The sequence below is a fragment of the Mustela erminea genome, chromosome 5, assembly GCF_009829155.1.
Source record: "Mustela erminea isolate mMusErm1 chromosome 5, mMusErm1.Pri, whole genome shotgun sequence".
Lineage (NCBI taxonomy): Eukaryota > Metazoa > Chordata > Mammalia > Carnivora > Mustelidae > Mustela > Mustela erminea.
The window spans coordinates 30605401-30627296 of record NC_045618.1 but is presented as its reverse complement, the minus strand read 5'-3'; the positions used below and the strand labels follow the sequence as shown (position 1 = coordinate 30627296).

The 21896-nt window shown below is 40.6% G+C and overlaps 1 protein-coding gene across 2 annotated transcripts in view; it reads right to left on the bottom strand.

The window, feature by feature from the left end:
* The window catches only part of SIN3A (SIN3 transcription regulator family member A), a 75108-nt gene that overhangs the window by 30468 nt on the left and 22744 nt on the right, over positions 1 to 21896 (bottom strand). For both annotated transcript variants that reach the window (XM_032342385.1, XM_032342386.1), the window contains exons 3-12: positions 17949 to 18125; positions 11669 to 11775; positions 10651 to 10933; positions 9351 to 9602; positions 8510 to 8662; positions 8206 to 8364; positions 5921 to 6010; positions 3091 to 3209; positions 2307 to 2517; positions 1886 to 2002 (exon numbers count right to left, since the gene is read on the bottom strand). In XM_032342385.1, the coding sequence (XP_032198276.1) occupies positions 1886 to 2002; positions 2307 to 2517; positions 3091 to 3209; positions 5921 to 6010; positions 8206 to 8364; positions 8510 to 8662; positions 9351 to 9602; positions 10651 to 10933; positions 11669 to 11775; positions 17949 to 18125 (1668 nt within the window). The remainder of the gene's footprint in view (positions 1 to 1885; positions 2003 to 2306; positions 2518 to 3090; positions 3210 to 5920; positions 6011 to 8205; positions 8365 to 8509; positions 8663 to 9350; positions 9603 to 10650; positions 10934 to 11668; positions 11776 to 17948; positions 18126 to 21896) is intronic.

Here is a 21896-nt window from a genome sequence, read left to right as displayed (position 1 = left end):
ACAATCAGAAGACCGTTCAAAGATGATAAATCAGTCTTATATGTGAGGTGTTTCAGGTTAACCTGAAATATTTAAATATTTAAAAGCATTGTTGTAAATCCAGTAATAATAAGAGCAGTGACTACCATTCCTTGAGGACTTCAATGTCATATCTGTGGGTAAGCATTTAAATTCTAATAGAACTCCTGCCGCTTACTTTCTGGCAAGGGCCTAGCCAGACCTGGTGAAGGGTAGGACTGGCAACCTTTGAGTAACTCTTTTGCTAGGCTCCATACAACATTCTCTATATGAGAAACAGAAAACGAAGTAAACGAGAAGTCTCAGGGTCCTGTGACCAAATGTCTGTGGAGGAGTTCCCAGGGTGGCACCATGGGTTGAGCATCCGACTCTTGGTTTCAGCTCAGGTCAGGATCTCAGGGTTCTGAGATGGAGCCCCCCAGGGGGCTCAGTGCAGAGTCCACTTGCTATGTCTCTCTCTCTCTCCCCCCGCCCCTCCCCTGCTCAGGCACACGTGCATGCACATGTACTCTTTCAAGCAAATAAATTAAAAAAAAAAAAAAAAGAAAGGAAGTGTCCCAAAGTAATTCTGATGAGCAGGATCCCCTGCTAACCATCAATGCACAGGTAGTGTGATCAAGAAATAAATGTTTTTATTCAAGCCACTGAAATCTGGGGGTTGTCTGCACTGCAGGTTCACTAACCTATCCTGATGTATAAAGGAATGCTCCTTCAAACTAGCCCATCCCACCCAATCCTAAGCACATGCACACACAACTTCATCATCACGCCTATAATCGCAGATGGGAAATGCGGATGCTGCCTTTTATAGGCACACCAGTTGAGAATAGGAACATCCTGTCAGAAAAAGATGCCAATCTCTGCTTTCTAACTCCTCATCTAACCTTACTAAACGTAGGTAACAAGGAAATGCTTTCTTCACCCTGATACAACTTTCCATGGAAGTTAGCATCTGTCATGATCTTGTTTTGTGCAAATGGTGGAAACTCCTCATGAACACTGAGGCCAGTCACCTGCAAGCGGCCAAGAAACATGCGGCCCTTCATTCAAGACATGTCAGAAACAGCCGAATCACGTGGGAAAGGGGAATGGCTGGCAGAGCCTAATCAGCATGGGTTTGAAAAAAGAGCAAGCCCTCGCCCATCTATATGAATAAGCAGGGCCAGTCACTTTCATATAATACCTTAAATAGGATGCAAATCATTTTACCTCTTCCAACACACTGAACATTCCCTTTTTGTTGATGAGATCCATGAGCTAGACATTTTAACACACCGGGGATTCTGAGCCCACTCACCGTACTCCTACTCCTGGTACGGGGGCTCTACCAGCTCACTTATTTACTCCAGCTCTTCCTTTCCCAACTGCTTCAAAATAAAACCCTAATTTCACTTTCTTTCACAAGGAGCCAAGTAACAGATTTGGAGAGAAAAATTCCAGTTCTCACAGGAGAGCTGGTTTGCTAACCACGTCAAGATACCTGCTAAGAGTAACAATACACACTTTAAATAATTAAACCTCTTTAAGAAAGCCCAGTCAGTCTTGAGATACTCTTTTGTATACCCTGTAAAACACAATACCCTTTAAAATGCTGTTAAAAATTCAAGGAATTATTATTCAGCCATCAATGGATAACTTCAAAAGGGTTCAAGTGGCCTAGATAGGTCACACTTGCCCTAAAATATTATTAGTGTATTTGACGAACTCAAAAACATTCTAAGTAGGACAATAAGCATTTACCAGTGAAGAACATGAGACTTTGGCTCTCCAGTCTCAAAAAGCCAAGCCTCACAGACAGATATTTAAAATATCTTAGCATTTAGTGCCTCCCATTTCCACAACCTCCAAATGATAAAGGAGCTTGTACCTCAAAGCGTTCATCTTCACAACGATAGATGTGTTCTTCATACTGGGTTTTCTTGGAACTAACGAAGGTGGAGTCCTCAGACCAGGAAGGGAAGGAAACCCAAGTATCATTTAGAACCTTTGGGTAAAAGAAGATAAACTGAAGCTAAAGTGTAACAAAGCTTTCTGGTAATCAATCATTCTTAGTAAAAGGACAGACACAACTCTAGGGGATGAGAGAAAGCACCAACACTACAGCTTTCACCTTTAACAAGTTTGCAAAGATTGGAAAGGTTCTGGACAGAAGTATAAAACATTTTCTTCTGAGAAAAGACAGAGAAGGGTATTGATTTCCTTATTCACATAGATTCTCAATCCCTGGTGTTACTCCCTTCTGGAGGAAGGAAAGACTCAGAGTTGCCCCTTTCTAGGGAAGGCCTTACCTCTTTACAGAGAGGGGTCCGTCCTGTACACTTGGGCTGCTGGTAACTCTTCGGTAGGGCTCGGTAGCTGGAGCCCAACCGTTTACAAGAGGCATAATCTATCTCCATGGCAATGCCCTCTGTGGCTCGTTCCTTTGGAAAGGTTTCCAGATGTACAGACTCCTTATAGCCCAGAAAGTTTTTAAACCAATTAAACAATTCAGGGAATTTCCTGAAGAATCAAACCAAAAACTGGTGAGCAATCAGAAGCATGATGCAATTATCCTGAGGTATAGCTACTACTATTTGGTGTTGGGTCAGAACTTAACTACCAGGGACAAATTCCAATGACAATTATTATTTCCTGCCTAAGAAGTTCTGCTTCTGAGAATCTGGCTTCCCCTTTTCTTGTAGAGCGCTCCAAGACTGGTTAGGGTACTGCTGGAAGAGCTACACTGAAACTAAGCAATAACCAGCTGTTCTTCTAGTCAAGAAGACCACGTGAATGCTCAGATCATTCTTAGGTTGTCAAATACAGTCAAGATTCTAGAACCCCAGTGGAGACTGGTCTCTATAAACATCCAACACTGGTCAGCACACTGTGTCAGCACACATTAGTCTTGGCCAATGCCCTCTCTGCCTACTTTTTCATCTGTAGTTAAACAAGAAGAATTCCCAGAGGACTCCCATGACACTGACATTTTAGGAGTCAACCAACTGACATACCATGATCAAATTATGGTTGCCCATCACATACCTGCACCTCCACAGCACCCATCAGCGCTGAGTCCCTCACTCCACTTACCCCAGGAAAGGAGAGACCAGCTGCACAAGTTCAGCCCGAGAGATCACCTCCTGGTTAAAGATAACAAGACAGCGCAGGAAATTCTCATAGGCCTCTGCACTCCGCAGAGCCTTTCGGACCTTATGGAGACAACCAGAAGAGAAATAGATGGGAATCAAGAGATCCTGGATTGCTTTTAAAAGACTGGGGAAATTTAAACAGTTATTTGATGATACTAAAGGAGCTGATGTTAGTTTTTTTAGATGTGATAATGACTATGTTTGAGAAAAGTGTTACTTTAAAAGGACACTTAGTACTTATGGATGAAATAATAAAATATCTGGAATTGGTCTCCAAATAAGCCAGGGTGGGTAAGAGTACATATGAAACAAGAACACTGGCTAGTAGGAGGGAACCTCCAGCAGAGGCTGGTGGATGGGTACATAGGAGTCATTCCACTCGGCTCGTCATTTCACATGTTTAAAATGTTTCACAATAAAAAAAATTTAAATGAGATCCTAGAGTAAATATTACATTTACCTTCTTATATGCTTGATTTTCCAACCATATCAGAATTCCCCTAGTTTTTGTTGCTTCTCCTGACAGATGTTTACAGCAAGAATCCTTCGTCAACACTGTTTTTAAACTCTGGTAATCCTGAATAATTTTTAAGTAAGACACTTCTGTCCTCTGAACTGATCCTTTTCCTTCCTCCACTTATAATACTGAACACTTCTAACATCCAAAACCCTAAAAATGTTCAATGGCATAAGCCAGGTAAAACTAGCCTGGCTAGATGAGCAATCTGGAATTTTAATTTTAAAAGTAAATTTTTAGGAGTGCCTGGGTGGCTCAGTCATTAAGCATCTGCCTTCGGCTCAGGTCATGATCCCGTGGTCCTGGGTGAGTCCCGGGGATGAGTCCCTGCTGAGCAGGGAGCCTGCTTCTCCCTCTGCCTGCTGCTCCCCCTACTTATGCTCTCTCTCTCTCTGACCAATAAGTAAATAAAATCTTTTTAAAAAGTAAATATTTAGCATTATGGTTCTTTAGTGAAGACTATAGACAGATCCTCACCAAACCAAGCAGTTAAGACAACCCCTTCTCCAGGTTCCTGTATACTTTTATAACTATTAGTCGGTAGATATTACATGGACTATGTATTTTCAAAGCCAAAGATGAAAGAGAACTGTACTTTTTGTACTATACATAGTATCGACTGACTTTTAATTTTTTATTAGCCTTTAAACATGCACAAAAGTAGACCGAATAGTCTAATGAACCCCATGTACCTGCCCAGCCTCAATGATCAATATACAGTAAATTCTATTTCATCTACAACCATGTCCTCCACCACTGAATTTTTAAAGCAAATTTCAGGCATTTCAGCTATACAGCTGACCTTTGAACAACATGGGTTTGAACTGTGTCCACTTACACGTAGATTTTGATACATACAGCACTGTAAATATATGTTCTCTTCCTTATGATTTTAATAACATTTTCTTTTTTCTAGCTTATTTATTATACAGTATACCATACACATAACATACAAAATATGTGTTACTCAACTATTAAATATTATTGGTAAAGCTTCTGGTCAACAGTAAGTTGTTTTTTTTTTTTTTTTTTTTTTTTGGTCTTGTTTTGTTTTGTTTTTCTAAGATTTTATTTATTTATTTGACAGACAGAAATCACAAGTAGGCAGAGAGGCAGGCAGAGAGAGAGAGAGAGAGAGGAGGAAGCAGGCTCCCCGCTGAGCGGAGAGCCCGATGCGGGGCTCGATCCCAGGACCCTGAGATCATGACCTGAGTCGAAGGCAGAGGCTTAACCCACTGAGCCACCCAGGCGCCACCTCAACAGTAAGTTTTGGGGAGTCACAATTCTACTCAGATTTTCAACCCCCATTGTTCAAGGGTCAACTATGTACCAGTATGTGTCTCTAAGAAATAAGTACTCCAAAGACAAACAAAAAAATACCATCACTCCTACAAAATTAACTTATTCACACCCCACCCCTTCACTCTCTCATCGTCATTTGTTGGTTGTGAGCATTTCCACATTTCCCTTAAAGGCACCAAATGCTGAGGCAGCCCTCACAAGTGGTTCAAGCCAGAGGGAGACAACCATTCAGCAGGACAGCACACACAGCAGGGCAGGCTAGAGAGAGATCAGGAGGCACCAATCACGTGAATGCTAAAACACCTGCCCTTTTGCAAAAACCCAAAGGTGCAAGACAGGGTAAATCTGCACCAGATCATCCCAGGCTGGTTCCTGCAGGTGAGAAGTCTGACAGTTACCAATTACCCTGATGAAAGCAGCCTGCTAATCATCAAGTCTACTCCAAGGAGGAAGTCAGACGTAGGAGGAGAGGTAAACCAATATACCACACAACCCTGTTTACACCAGTAATCTCAACGCTGGCTACATATCAGGTTCACCCAGGGAACTTTGAAAACATACAGTTAAATGTGAACTCCCACAAACCCTACATGCGATACATTTAAGTACTATGAGCAATCAAGATTACAAGCCATCTCAAGTCCTCAACAACTGGTGCACACCTGGATATCTACAATGAGGAGCTCCAAATATCTCTCAAGAGTAACATCACGCATTTTTTAAAAGCAGTCTTCCGCCATGGGAAATGCTGTAAACTACTTCCAAAACCAAAACAGACAATGCTACTGCTTCCCTAGCTGTGCTAATGGTTTTGGTAGCCTGAAAGGACCAACAACTTAGAAACCATGTCAAGACGCAGAAAGTCCTAATCAACTAAAACAAACTCCTCTTGGGGATAGGGAGATTTTTTTCTTTTGGCATTAATAATAAATCTAATTCAATCACTACTCACCTTATCAAAAAATAATGATTCAGTTCCTACACCATGCTTGCTGGCATCTGCCATGGAAGAATCCTTTAGGCTAAGCAGTTTAGGTTTCTTCTGCAAAAGAAGGAAAAACACAAACACATAAGATCCAAAGAGGAGAGTTCTTGGAGTTTTATTTTCATCTGTGTTCGATGGGTCTGTCACTGACCACTGCTGTCAATAATCTGCAATGAATGAGAGAATTCTCATTTACGTTAACTCATTAACTTTTACACCCTGAAAGATTTCCAACCATCTCCTCCATCTCAGTTTGCCTCCACCCTGAGGTTCACAGATCATTCTACTTACCGAATATTTTCTCACTTCATTACTGCGGTAACAGAATATCCTCACTTTTTCCATTAGCCAAAAGTAACTTAACTTGGAACCTAGTGCCACCACCTCATCTTCTTAGAGATGGAGGTAAAGAGTTGCAGCACACTACCAGGAGAGGGTAGAAATCAACCTTCAACCTTTTAGTTATAATTCAACTTAAAAATTCATGAAAAGGGATGCCTGGGTGGCTCACTTGGTTAAGCAGCTGCCTTTGGCTCAGGTCATGATCCCAGCGTCCTGGGATCGAGTCCCACATTGGGCTCCTTGCTCCACAGGGAGCCTGCTTCTCCCTCTGACTCTGCCTTCCACTCTGTCTGCCTGTGCTCGCTCTCGCTCGCTCTCTGACAAATAAATAAATAAAATCTTAAAAAAAAAAAATTTCATGAAAAGAGGCGCCTGGGTGGCTCAGTTGTTTAGGCGACTGCCTTTGGCTCAAGTTATGATCCTGGGGTCCGAGGATCAAGTCCCTCATCAGTCTCCCTGCTCGGCAGGGAGTCTGCTTTTCCCACTGACCTCTCTCTTCTCATGCTCTCTCTCACATAAATAAATAAAAATCTTTAAAAAAATACAAAAATAAGAAAAAATTCATGAAAAAAAGCACAGTTTATTTTCCTAATAGAAGGAATGACTCTTGTCAGCAATATCTACTTGGATCAATTTAAGATTACGTTTTCAAAGGGAATGAATACGCCGTAACATTACTGTCAGGCAAGAATTCCCTTTTATAAAGTCATCTCCCAACCACCTGTGAAGAAATGCACAAACTCTGAGGGAAGCAGCACATTTACCTTCACCGCCTCAGAGTGCACTCTCAAGAGCCAAAGCCTCTGCTGCGTAGGCTGCCTGAGGAGGAAAGGAGGTGGGGACTCTAATCCCCCTTTCTAGTGTTTCCACCTGAGGGTAATCAAGTGTGGGAGGGGACCGAAGCAAGAGCAGAGCTGAACTGCCAAGCTGATTCTTGCTACCCATAGAACTCCTCACTGAAGTGAAGAAACAGAAAGTATTTCTACGTTCAGTTTGCTTTCAAAAGGAAAAGCCAGGAGACACTAAAAAAGTCTTTCAAGTGTGAGCAACACCTAACGTGTCAGCAATCATCTGCTTGTTCACCAGTCACTGCCTACTGTTAGAAATTCCACTGTTAGAATAGTGAAAAAATAACATGATTCATTAATTAGATTCTGCAGACATGTCCCATTTTTTTCCATATTAAATACTGCTCTAGAATTCACTGAAGCAACATTCAGTACGTACACCTAGCTCTCTCCCCGGCACAGCTGCACGACAGGCTTGGCCTTCTGCAGGCAGACCATCACGTGTTTACTCTAATGAGAAGCATCATGTGATAGGTCACTAACAAACTGAAGATCCCCCTCTGCTACAGCCCAATGGTCCGGCCTTGGAGACAACAATGATACAAACGAGACCTGGCAGCTGAACAAAGAAACCTGGGCAGGATAGGCCTCTAGACCAAAGAGATCTCACAAAGTATAGATACTTTACACACAGGAGGACCTTAGAGGCCACTGACTTATTTCTGAAACAAGTAACTCAAAAATCTTCTTTCTTCTTATCACAAGGCAGGTTGAAGGCATCAAGTAAGTCAGAGGAAGGGAAAAATTAGTTAAGTCTCAGAAACCTTTGGCACCAAACAAAAAAAGACATGATGGCTAAAAGCAAAGAAGAGAGAAAGTATAGAGAAAACAACACAAACTCCAAAAGTACAGTAATTTGTGTAATCAGTGATAGTCTAACATTCTTTTGCAAGCCAGATGATAAGCTTTGCATTGAGTTTCTGTGACATACACCAACTCACTCTGAGTATCCATGATCCAACTTTCAACACTCTTGGATAAGAACACGTGAACAACCCTGGAGTACTTGTCCGTGAGGACTGCTCCCGAAAGTCAAACTGCGCAGGTGCCGGCCATCCTCACCTTTACCGGAGGGGTAGTTCCCGTTCCCGAGTGCCTACGGATCTGGCAGCCGTTCTGGTTGGGCCTCTGTGGCTTGTTGTTCAGCTGGGGCTTCTTCACAGTGCCTCCATGGTCATTTCTCACGGAATCAACCTTCTCAGCCGTTGTTTTGCTTAAAAGCTAAGTAAGACAAGGGTAGAGATTAATTCTCTTACCAAGTAGGCATATCATTCATATCAACAGAAAAGATTCTGTTTCCAGCTTCCTAACTTAAATTTTAAGATAATAATTCTAAATAGTATAGCTCTTTCTAAATAAAACTTACCACAGAGCTGTTGGCATCTGGTAGGAACTGTCCAAACTCTGACAACAGATCTTCCTGATTTTTAAAAAGACGAGCCACCTGGGCATATACTTCCTGCTCAGTCAATGCTGGAGTGTAGTTTCCTCCAGCTTCCTTGGCATTTCGTTGCTCTTTCTGACAGGAAATTTCAAATGGGAAGGTATCATTTAAGAGGGCCACTGCTTTGAACAACTGACTCCCTTTTGCATACTTTCTGGGATGTTACCTACTTGGGCTGTACCTAAGAAGAAAAGTCTATGTTCTTAGCACTTCTTTTAACTGCACGGTTTTAAGGTAAGAAATGAGTGGAAGATGGTGGCTGACAATTTTTTTAAAACTAGGACAGGGCACCTGGCTGACTAGGTTGGAAGAGTGTGTAACTCTTGATTTTGGGGTCATAAGTTCAAGCCCCATGCTGGGAACAGGTCAAATAAACAAATAAAATAACCTTTAAAAAATAAAATAATAAATAAAAGAGAGTATATGTGAATGCTCAGGGGACCACTACCAACCAATAAAACACAAGATAATAGAGAAATATGTCCTCCTTCTACTGTAGATGAACTACACTACACAAATCATCCTCTAAACCCCCCAGATAATAAGAATCTGCTTCACAGGGCAGTAACTTCAAAGTCCTATTGTTATAAGGCAATTAAAGTCAGGCAAATCAAACTAGCTTTATAAGCACACATCACAGTTTCTAACCTGTTGACTTCCAGTAACAATTAGAGACCACAGTAACGGTTATTCAAGTCCTTCTCTGGTCAGATGCCCTCAGCGTGTGACCTGGCTAAGGCGGGCTAAAGAGCGGATCTCTTACCTGGTATGTGTGCAAAATCTCCAGGAACGCTTTGTAGATGTCTGGTTGGCCCTGGAACCTGTTCTTGATTTTATTAACATAGTTGATGGCATGATTAAACTCCACAGGCTGATTGTTCTGCAAGGATGGGGCCGTTCCCAACGAGATTGTCACTGGTGTATGAGGCTGGACAGGTGGAGAGCGCGGGGACGCATATGGTGGGAGAGGGGGAGTCTGCTGACTGGCTGGAGTATGTGCTTGTAGTTGGGAAGGCTAAAAAGAAAAAAGTCATAGCCTCCTCAGGAACACAGATGGTCTGACATAGGAAAAAAAGGTCAAACTAAAGAGAAACAAGATGTCTGATCAACAAACGTCCTTAATTCACTCTGGCCAGGCCATTTTAGGCCAACTCAAATCATACTGGGCAGGGGTGAGGAGTGCAAAGGGCTCACACATTCTAATACAGATTAATTTTAGTCTCAAATTTTCTAAATACAACCTGAAAAGTGGCTACATCTCTAATTACAGGGCAGAATTTTTCTAATGCAATTTTTAAGCTCACTCAACAGGTGCAAACAGAAGAGGGAGGAAAAAAAAAACCACAACCCTCACTCTCTATAGATCTTTAATGTCAGAAGACACTTGTTGCAGAAATCCACATAAAAATCTTCTAAACTACCTCTGTCCAATAGAACTGAGGTGACAGCAATGTTCTTTCACACTGCACTGTCCTACAGAATACAGCCACTAACCCACCCGGGGTTACTGAGCACTTGAAACATAGCCATTAAAACTGAGAAACTGAATTTAATTAGTTTAAATTTAAACTCAGCCATATGTGGCTAGTGGCTACAGTATCAGACAGTGCAGTTCTAGAACAAGAACATTCCACCACCATCATTACCACCATCAGTAGGGTCTTCTGCTCGGCTTGATATGACCTAATCTGGTAAACAGAGTGGCTTTTGTAAGATGACCCCATGGGCAACAGCATAATCTGATCATGAGATGACCGTTTCTGCCATACTGTCAAAGTACTACTATTCAAAATAAGTGGCCATCTGTTGGGATGTTCATGGTTCACTAGGACAGGAGGTGGGGACAAAAACAAGTCCTCATAGGTTACTGATATGTTGATTTAAACAGACATCTAAATATGTGGAAGGTAAATGTAAACCATCTTACAGGGAAGTGACTATGGATCTACTCTGATGAAATCACTACAACTGATGTCTCTAAGTCTTACATAAAGGGGACATGTCAAAGGAGGGTGCTCTCTAGGGATGCATTTCACATGATGCAAAGTATTCCAAGTGCTCACCTTGCTGACTTTGGCAGGTGGGGGCTGAGGAGCTGGCTGGGCAGGAGCTGGGGCTGACTGGGCTGAAGGCTGGGAAGGATGTTGGGGTGGTGGCTGAGGCTGGGGCTGGATGCCATGGGTGGGGATCTGATGAACCTGGCCAGGAGTTGTCACGTTCACCATGTCATTGGTTTGCACCTCAATCTTGTAGCCAGGGGGCAAGAAGGTATTGAAGCCCATAATCAGGTCGGGGTGGCCTTTGAACAGCTGGGACACACGACTAATCACTCCTGGGGTGTCAATGCTGATTAAAACAAAAAACAAAACACACACACACACACACACACACACACACACACACACACACACAAAACAAACCACAAAAATTAAAGTGGCAAGCTTGACCAACAGCCTAGTAAGAAAAAAATAACACATTCCACTAGGTTCTTTCAACAGGAAAATGTAAAAATCAACCTGCATATTATAAAATCAACAAAACAGAAAGAATTCTGAAATTCCAAAGCAATTTTAGCATCATATTCATAGAGGTTTGGTCACAATTTTGAACAGAACCTACGTTCATGATTAACAGTCCTAACAAGCAGATATTCTCATCAGTAAATCTAAAGCAGCAATTCCCATTCAAGACCCACCCTCTGACACACCAGCATTAATCATTACGTGTCTACATTTTTTACGAATTACTCTAACAGTGAACCATGCCAGAATATTAGTGTATCTTAAGTCAACTCAAAGAGCAGGTAACCTAATCATTTCCAGTTTACTTCCCTGATTGAGGTGAAGTAGTAAGAAAAATTTTAATGAAGAAAAATTAACCAACAGGGAGAATACAAAGGTCTAGGGCCGCCTGTAATTTTCATCAATAAGCCATACATAAACTAAAAGCATGACCCTAAAAATTAAACCCCCCAAAAGAAGGCACCCTTTATCTCTCAGCATATGAGAACGAGCCATATCCTCCCCCTCCAAAATCAACATTTCAAGCACAAAACTTGAATACAACCACCAGATCTTTTACCTCTGAGATTTAAATTCCTTCATGATGTCAAGGAAATCATTGTAGACCTGAGGCTGACTACCAAACTGCAGCTTCACCTGGTCGAGATAGGACAGCGCGTCCTCCACCTGAGGCAGGGATAAATCTCAAGGTTATAAAAAGAACGTAAACCAAGATTCTTATTAAAAAACAAATGATTTGGGCGCCTGGGTGGCTCAGTGGGTTAAGCCGCTGCCTTCGGCTCAGGTCATGATCTCAGGGTCCTGGGATCGAGTCCCGCATCGGGCTCTCTGCTCAGCAGGGAGCCTGCTTCCCTCTCTCTCTCTCTCTGCCTGCCTCTCCATCTACTTGTGATTTCTCTCTGTCAAATAAATAAATAAAATCTTAAAAAAAAACAAACAAACAAACAAACAAACAAACAAATGATTTATGCCTAAATAAAATTAATGTAATAAACGAAATTAAAACATACAGTAAAGATACACGAGAGTATCAAAATAGTAGTATGGGGGCGCTTGGGCAGCTCAGTGGGTTAAAGCCTCTGCCTTCGGCTCAGGTCATGATCTCAGGGTCCTGGGATAGATCCCCACATCAGGCTCTCCGCTCAGCGGGGATCCTGCTTCCCCCCACCCCGCCTGCCTCTCTGCCTACTTGTGATCTCTGTCTGTTAAATAAATAAACAAAATCTTTTTAAAAATAAATAAATAAAATAAAATAGTAGTATGGATGCCAATAATAAGACTCAAGCTTAAAATAAGAATCAACTCATAAAATTTGTAGCCTTGCCTTGGATAATTTTCCGGAGAACCATGAGTGAAAAACCATCACATTAATGTACTGTTCACTTATTCATTCATTCATCCATTTCACAAATATCTACTAAGCCACAACATACCACAGCAGGCCAAACATGAGGTACTAAGGAATCAAACAAATATGTCACAGTCCCTGCTCTATAGAAGTTCATTCACATCTCATTTGGTGTTCTAATACAGTAGGGTAAATGGGGAATCATTGAATGCCCAGAGAGCACATCGGATGGGCACTTCTGCACTAAGAAAAATCCATGGGCACATAAGGAAGGGCTTCCCCAAGAAGTGATGTTTAAACTGAGTCCTAAGGATGAGTACAAGTTAGTGAAAGTGAAGACAGACCTACAAAGAAAGAGGAAGCAGCATCAGCAAAATCCCAGACAGGACACCATCTGGTACACTGGGAAAACTGCAAACACTTTAGTTCAGCTGAAGGAGCTATGGTGAAAAGGAAGAAGAGTGGCAGGAAGAGTGACAAGAGAGAAGATAGGAGAGGAAGCAGGACCTTGTAAATCTTATTAAAAAGCAGTTTAGGGGTGGGGTGTGTGGGTAGTTCAGTCAATTAAATGTCTGACCTTGGCTCAGGTCACAATCTCAGGGTCCTAAGATCAAGCCTCTAGTCTGGCTCTACACTCACCTGGGAGTCAGCTTGTCCCTCTGCCCCTCCCCTCGTGCTCCCTGCCCCCCCCCCAATAAATAAAATGTTTAAAAACAAAACAAAGACCAAAAAAAAGCAGTTTAGAGGCGCCTATGTGGCTCAATAAGTTAAGCGTCCAACTTTTGATCTTGGCTCAAGTCATGATCCAGGGTGGTGAGATCAAACCCTGTAGTAGGACCTGGAAAGAGCCTGCTTAAGATTCTCTCTCCCCTTCTCCCTTTACCCATTCTTGCACTCCCACGCTTGCTTGCTCTCTCAAAAAAAAAGCAGTTTAGATTTTTAGTATCTGCATTTTAGTGTACTCAATTTGCCTACAGTGTTGTGAACAAATTGGTACAAAGGACAGACTGAAAGGAGACAGGAAGCCAATTATGCTATAAGGCTAAATTCAATGTGAGAAAAAAAGTGGCTTGAACTGTAGTGCCAAAGGAAAAGAGAGAACAGTATAGACTGAAAAGCTTTACAGAAGGTAGAAGTGATACAGTTTCAGGACTGACAGGATATGGGAGATAAAGGAAAGGGAACAGTCACTAAATTATATAAATTCTGTGACCATTCACAAAGGAACAAGACTGAAGGTCTACAAAGTTATGAGTCTGATTTAGGAAGACTTAATTTTTTTAGTCACTCAGGAAAAATCCAAGGGAATTACCTACTAGGTGTTTCCTATATACACTGGGATTATTTTAAATCATACAAAATATCAACTATAGGGAAGTTTCAGAAATAAACATATGACTTGACAAACTTGTGATATATTATGATACAGAACAATAATGTTCAAATAAACCATGAAATTATATTTTAAAGAGTTGCCCAAACTTCTCTTATGGGAAGCTCCATCGTGGGAACCATCATGCCATTGTTAATCTGAGTATTTTAGCTTTGCTAGAGCAGTATGTATACTTCATCAATACCCACTCATTTCATGGTTGGATCTTCTGTACTTTAGAAATAACAGGACAATTTCTGTTGAAATTCAATGGATGATTTAATTCATATTCAGAACTTTCCATATTGAAATGTCTCATTAATGACTAGACTGATGGAACATAAAACTCATTAAGTTTGCAGAAGAAACAAAGACTTTGGAAGATATTTAAGAATAGCATTCACAACCACGTGACAAAGGAGGAATTGTCAAAAAAAAAAAAGCCACAAAACTGGGGCACCTGAGTGGCTCAGTCGTTAAGCGTCTGCCTTCGGCTTGGGTCATAACCCCAGGGTCCTGGGATCAAGTTCAACATTGACATCGATCAGGCTCTCTGCTCAGCAGGGAGTCTGCTTCTCCCCCTCCCACTCCCTCTGCTTGTGTTCCCTCTCTTGCTGTGTCTCTGTCAAATAAATAAATAAAAATCTTTTGAAAAAATTTTAAAAAATAGGGGTGCCTGGGGTAGCTCAGTGGAATAAGCCTCTGCCTTCAGCTCAGGTCATGATCTCAGGGTCCTGCGATCGAGCCCCCCTCATCAGGCTCTCTGCTCTGCAGGGAGCCTGCTCCCCAAACCCCCACCTGCCTCTCTGCCTACTTGTGATCTCTCTCTCTCTGTCAAATAAATAAATAAAATCTTTTTAAAAATAAAATTAAAGGGTGCCTGGGTGGCTCAGTGGGTTAAGCCGCTGCCTTCGGCTCAGGTCATGATCTCAGGGTCCTGGGATCGAGTCCCGCATCGGGCTCTCTGCTCAGTGGGGAGCCTGCTTTCTCCTCTCTCTGTCTGCCTCTCTGCCTACTTGTGATCTCTCTCTGTCAAATAAATAAATAAATAAATCTTAAAAAAAATAAAAATTAAAAATAAAAATAAAATTAAAAAATTAAAAAATTTTTAGAATTTAAAATTTTTTAAAAAGGGGCCACAAAATTTTGAATAAAAAAGTAAGCATGCTATGGTATAATAAATAATAATACTGAGAGAAAAAATGCAGATGCCTGAGTCAAAGAAATTATGTGATGTATTCAAGTCTAGAGAAAAAAAGGTACTGGTCATGGTGAACTGCTATGTAAATTAGTTATAAAATAACACTATGCTTAAAAAACACCCAGCATGATAACCACATTATAAATGAACTATCTGGGGGCCTGGGTGGCTCAGGCCATGATCTCAGGATTGTGAGATTGAGCCCCATGTCAGACTCTGTGCTAGGCGTGGAGCCTGCTTCAGGCACCTGGGTGGCTCAGTGGGTTAAGCCTCTGCCTTCAGCTCAGGTCATGATCTCAGGGTCCTGGGATTGAGCCCCGCATCGGGCTCTCTGCTCAGCAGAAGCCTGCTTCACCCCACCTTTCTCTGCCTCTCTGCCTACTTGTGATCTCTCTCTCTGTTAAATACATAAATCTTTAAAAAAAAAAAAGATTCTTCCTCTGCCCCTCCACTCCAATAAACAAATAAACAAACAAACATACTATTTGTATGTAAACATAATGAGGAGATTCTCTCATTACCTAAAGTATAGCTCAACTCTTTATAAAAGCATGTATGCAGCTCGAAGAAAACAACTTACAGCTGGTCCTTCTGAAGCTACAGGTCTAGGGAAACACTTGGGGAGGCCCTGAGTCTGCTGATGTATTTTCTTGGTTCGCTTCAACAGGCATTTATTATTGAGGTCCCTAACCTCTTAGGGTTCACAATCTTGTTGGGGAAACAAACACGAACAACTGTAAAGAGAACTCGCTCAAGAAGTGCCAAATATCTATGCTGCTAGCATTCAACAAGTAGCTAGATCACACTAAACACTGAAATTATCCAAATTTCCTTGTCATCAATCTGCCAAAGACAAAAAAGAAAGTATAGACAATGCTGATTCTTGAAATAACCTATGTATTTTCACTGAACACTTCCTTATTATAGAATATAAATGGTTTATTGAAGTTGATTCCAATGCTTGTAAAGCATTCTAAGACTGATCCAAAAATGGCAGGCAGTGTGGGAAAACTGAAGTTACAATGGAGGCACAAGAAAGCATTTTACCCCTCCTCATCAGAACACGAATTCACATCACCGCATCCAGGAATCATATACAAGAGTGAGAAGAGAAGGAACAGAGAAACTGACTCCACCTGTGACTCACTCTAAAACCCCAATTCCAGAACCCTTTCTTGCTTCCTTGACAATTTCTGTAAAACACACAAAAGACAACTGTATACTTATACCTAAGTGAAGGAGAGGAGCAGGTGCTGTGCTTTGATAGGACTGGCTGAAAAAGCCTATAGAAATATACATTTTTGTTAGTTTAACAGCAAGTTTAGAAGCTCTTTGGCATCATTAAGGTATTAATTAACTGCTGAATACAGTATTAATATGAATTAAGTCATACCAAAACAACTTAAAAAAGTATTTTCAGGACTTTGTGAAGTGCTAAGTTCATGGCACTGATACAGTTTGGTACACAGCCACCACTCTGTGAGCAGACAGGCAAAATGTTTTAAGAAAAACATCAAGATAGCTTACACAAATTTTCCCAAAGACAGAGCCCAGAGTGAAGTTTCAAGGCAAAATAATTTCTATTCTCTTTAAACACTATGCTTACTCATAGTCAATTTTTTTTAACTATAGTCAACTCTTAATTACTTAATATAGACAAAATAAATTTTACAAAATCCCTCTATAAAGCTTAGCGTTGGTATGCTTCATATTTATGTAGCATTTAGTTTCCTTAGGCCAAAATTAAACAAGTTCCTGAGAACCCAAACCGATGTGCGCAGGGATCAGGGAGAACTAGATTAAGCATCAAGGAAAACAGAAGGTGGAAATGTTTGCTACACATGGATTTGTCCTTCAAGGGTATACCGTTCACTCCTACCTGGAAACTATTTAATTAGGCCGACAGGACCAAATTAAGACCCAACATCCCATTTCTTTACAGTTCTTTAAAATTATATTTCTTGTCTTTGATTTGAAATTTTATATAAATGTAAAATTTAAAAACCTGAAATCTGAAACACTTACTGCAACAATCTCTTATTTTGAAAAGTAACACTCAAGTAAGCAGAGAGAGGGTTAGCTGGGAACACAAGCTCTACTTCTCCACAGATGCCTCATGAATTTCAAAGGCACTGAAAACCTACAGCACATACTCAGCAGAACAGATGAAAATACTGACACTTCATTCACAATTATAGTCTTCCCCAATCTTTATAAAGGTTCCCAAAAAAGGAGCATGTGTTTTACTAAGGATGGACTTGAAGATGCCAGCCCATTCAGCTATTTATAAGCAGGGATAAAAAGATTAAATCGTAAGGTAATACTGGACCCAGTTACCGTACAGGACCGTAGCCAACCATGTGGACGCTCTAGAAAACCTTCTGCCATGCTAAGAACTGAGAGTTCAAAAGGAGGTATCCCAAAAAAATGGACTTTGTTTATTTCGTATGAAAACAGTCCCTGTATCCTGACACATTTCAGTACCATGCATTTATACATTCCAAAAACATTTCTTAAATGTAATTTTCTGGATAAGGCACTGATGGTAAGATGGGAAATCTAAGTAGGTTTCAAAACAAAAACAAAGTAGAACTCCTTGTGATTTAATTCCTAGTTTAGCTAGCATGTTAAGTTATAATGCCAGGGCGCCTGGGTGGCTCAGTCATTGGGTGTCTGCCTTCAACTCGGGTCATGATCCCAGGGTCCTGGGATTGAGCCCTGCCTCGGGCTCCCTGCTCGGTGGGAAGCCTGCTTCTCCCTCTCCCAATCCCCCTCCTTGTGTTCTCTCTCTCTGTGTTAAATAAATAAATAAAATTAAAAAAAAAAATAAGTTATAATGCCACTAGTAATAGGCTGAAGCCAATGCTTCCTGCTGAGAGAGAAAACTTTTTAATGGAAGAAGAGGTGCTGAAGATCACCTTAAGCCTCTGAAATTGCTGTTGTCCCTGTACTGGTGCAACTGGTGGGGCGGGATGAGCATGACTCTGAACCACCTGGCCTCCATGGGGCTGCACAGCGGCTGGGTGATGATGACTGCTATGAACCGCCGCGATGGTGGGCCCGTGACTGCCAGAGCTCTGTGGTACTGCTGACACCTGAGGAGGACAAAATGCAGACAAGAAACTTCAAGGATTTTGCGTTCTTCCCCAGATGCATCTAAAAGATGTGCATGCATATCTTTGCACACACACAGAGAACTACAGATCTTCCTTGGCTTACAATGGTGTTACATCCCAATAAACCCATTTTAGGCTAAAAATATCCAACATCGAAAATGCATTTAATACAGCTACCCTATTGAAAATCATAGCTCAGCTTAGCCTACCTTAATTGTGCTTAGTATACTTACAGTAGCCACAGTTGGGCAAAATAATCTTGTACAAAGCCTACTTTATATGAAAGTGCCAAGTATCTCATAGAATGTGTCGACTAGTATCCTGAGAGAAAAACTGGAATGGCATAAGGGTCTTGGTTATTTACCCTCATGATCGTGTATGGGACCAGGAGCTGAGGCTGCCACCGCCCAGCACCAGAAGAGTAAAGCACTTCATACTGCTAGCCTAAGAAAAGGTCCAGATTCAAAATTCCAAGTATGGTTTCTACTGTGTATCACTTTCACATTATCATAAAGGTGAAAAATTGAAAGTCAAGCTATCCTAAGTCAGGTACTGTCAGTAATTAGTAGCCCAAATTTCCCATAAAAAGGAACTGGTGAAATGAAATCACCCATATTACAACAGAATTCTCTGCCACTATTAAAATTATATGGCTCAATACTTCTCAAACTATCTATGGCAAAGGACCTGTTTTTTCTTTTCTTAAATTCCAGTCCATCACGGGCCACTACTTTTATAAAATACAATAAAAATTAATTACTACAGAAGTGAAATGAAAAATACGTAAGCCTGTAATTTCCATTCCCACATTTTACAGATATATTACAAAATTATTATGTCCAAATCGCTGTGTCTAAATATTCTCAATTTCTGTACACATGTCATTATAGACTATTAAGAAAATATATACATCAGCCATCTGTGGACCACACTTAGAAGAGCTCTGATATGGATACATATCTTAACATTATAAAATGTTCATAATCTTTAAATTGAATGTATTCATGTGTTGCATACAGATTTAAACTTTTAAACATTTCTTTAGAAAAGCACATTACAAAGCAGTATCTATAAATCAATAAAAAGATTTTAAGTATTTTTTTTTTAAGATTTTATTTATTTATTGGACAAAGAGAGAGATCACAAGTAGGCAGAGAGGCAGGCAGAGAGAGAGGAGGAAGCAGGCTCCCCGCTGAGCAGAGAGCCCGATGTGGGGCTCGATCCCAGCACCCTGGGATCATGACCTGAGAAGAAGGCAGAGGCTTAACCCACTGAGCCACCCAGGCGCCCAATAAAAAGATTTTAAACCTTGGAGTTTAAAAAGGCAAAATGTTAGCCTTTTATCTTGTGATAATGGGATTAGAGAAGACTTTTATTTTGCTTTATTTTGCTTACCCTTATTTTCTACTTCTATCCCCATTTGTTTATTTTGCTTATCCTCATCTGCTAAACAAAACTTTCTTCCAAACTGTTAGTGGTTTGGTCTCAGACATAATTATTTTCTACTCTTTCTCTCATCCTCTTATAAGCTTAGAGTGAAATAAAGCACAAGCTTCTTTCCTTCCATTTCTATTGCAAAAATGCTACGTAAAATTTCCAAAGCTTTTTTTATTTCCTATTTCAGAATTGTTAATCACCACAGAAGACAACTAAGGACAATATCCTTGATTTGCACTCTCCAAAATAAGGAGACGAAACAACATGAAACTTAATCTAAGCAGTGGAAGTTGTATACTACCATGTACGAGAGGATTCGTTTTTTTTCAAGTCCCCACAAATTTATAAAGATTCCCCTGGACATGGGGCACCTGGGTGGCTCAGTGGGTTAAAGCCTCTGCCTTCAGCTCAGGTTATGATTCCAGGGTCCTGGGATCGAGCCCCACACTGGGCTCTCTGCTCGGCAGGGAGCCTGCTTCCCCCTTCCTCTCTCTGCCTGCCTCTCTGCCTACTTGTGGTCTCTGTTTCTGTCAAATAAATAAATAAAATCTTTAAAAAGAAAAAAAAAAAGATTCTCCTGGACAGGGGAGAATGGGAAATAGACAACTACTTACAAATCCACACAAAGTATAGTTACACATTAGGAGTAAAAAGAAACTATTTAGACAATTCTGAAAGCTATAATATATCTCTAGCAAGAAGAGTTATTATTCTGAGCTTCTATATTCCAACATGTATGTTTTGAACAGTTTTTTAAAAGGCTTAATTGGAGCTTATACATACTTGAGATGACTGGTTTTATGTGAACACATTATAGTTTCTAGTATATGAATAGATGCAACTATCCCAAGTACAGGAAACAGTCATCAATCTGTTCAGATACAAGTAATCACCCAAGGATAACAGCCTTTCTTTCTTCCAAGATCTAACTTAAAGATTCAATCTGCAACAGTCCTCTGACTGCAACCCTCAGTCCCAAAGGAGGGCATGGTATTACTTCAAGGGGGATCCTTGAGAAAGAATGACACCTAAAGAATCACCATTTCCTACTTCACGTGGATTTCCCTCTTCTTTGTTTTTCTTATAATAAATTCTGAGAAATTTATGAAGTTATGGAACTGCTAGATCAAACCGTAATTAAAGAATCTGCCACAAGTGTCAAACTGCTCTCAAAAAAGGTTACACTAGGGGCGCCTGAGTGGCTCAGTGGGTTAGGCCTCTGCCTTTGGCTCAGGTCATGATCCGGGGATTCTGGGAGCCCGCATCAGGCTCTCTGCTCTGCGGGGAGCTTGCTTCCCCCTCTCTTTGCCTGCCTCTCTGCCTACTTGTGATCTCTGTCAAATAAATAAATAAAATACATTTTAAAAAAAGAAAGGTTAAACTAATTGATGTTTCCAGTAACAGCCAGAACTTTTAAAAAGTCACTAATGAGGTGGTTGAAGGTCTCTCCAGACCAGGTAAATAAATTATGATTCAGACTGACCTAGATTGGAATATTAAAAAGGTAGTGATTTCTTAAAAATTACCTAGATCTACACATATGTATTCAAGTGCAAAGCTGTCCACTATATATTAAGTGAAAAGAGCAAAGAGCAGAACAGTATATACTGTATCATTTATATTACATAAAAAGAGAAGTGTAGTTAGGCAGGTGAATATAGGTAACCTAAAAAATCACGAATGGGTTGAAGTCTGAAGGGGCAGATAAAGTAGGATCATTAAAAAAGGATCATAGAAAGAGGATCATTAAAAAAAAACAAACAAACCATGGTGATATTTACTTTCACAATTAAAAAGGACAGAAAACAAATTTCTTCCATTTCTACAAAACAGTAAACAGATAAGAGATGAAAGATCAGCACTGGTCAGGATATGGAATAAAACTCTTCCTCATATGCCCTCAAACCTGTTGAGTGATCTGCAATAAGATAAGGAGTTTACACCTGGATGTAAACTAATTGCTTCACTTACTAATAAGCACACTATTTAATTTAGCTGCCTTTGTTTCCCCATGGCCAGACTTTTTTTTAAATAAAAAAAAAGTAGTACATTGCTTTAAATTCTGGTGCAAGGTTATCTTGTCACGGATTGCCACTGTGAGTACCACTGCACTAGGAGAGACACTCACACAGAACCTTTACAACAGTAAAAATCTGGTAATAGCCTAAGAGTCCAGCAAAAGAAAAATGGGTAAGTAGCTAGGATATAGTCATGTAATTCACTAAAGAGTGAAAATGACTCAAATATTTACACACAAAAATATGGGTAAGTCTTGGGAACCGCACTGAGTGAAAAAAAGTGAGTTAAAGAAAA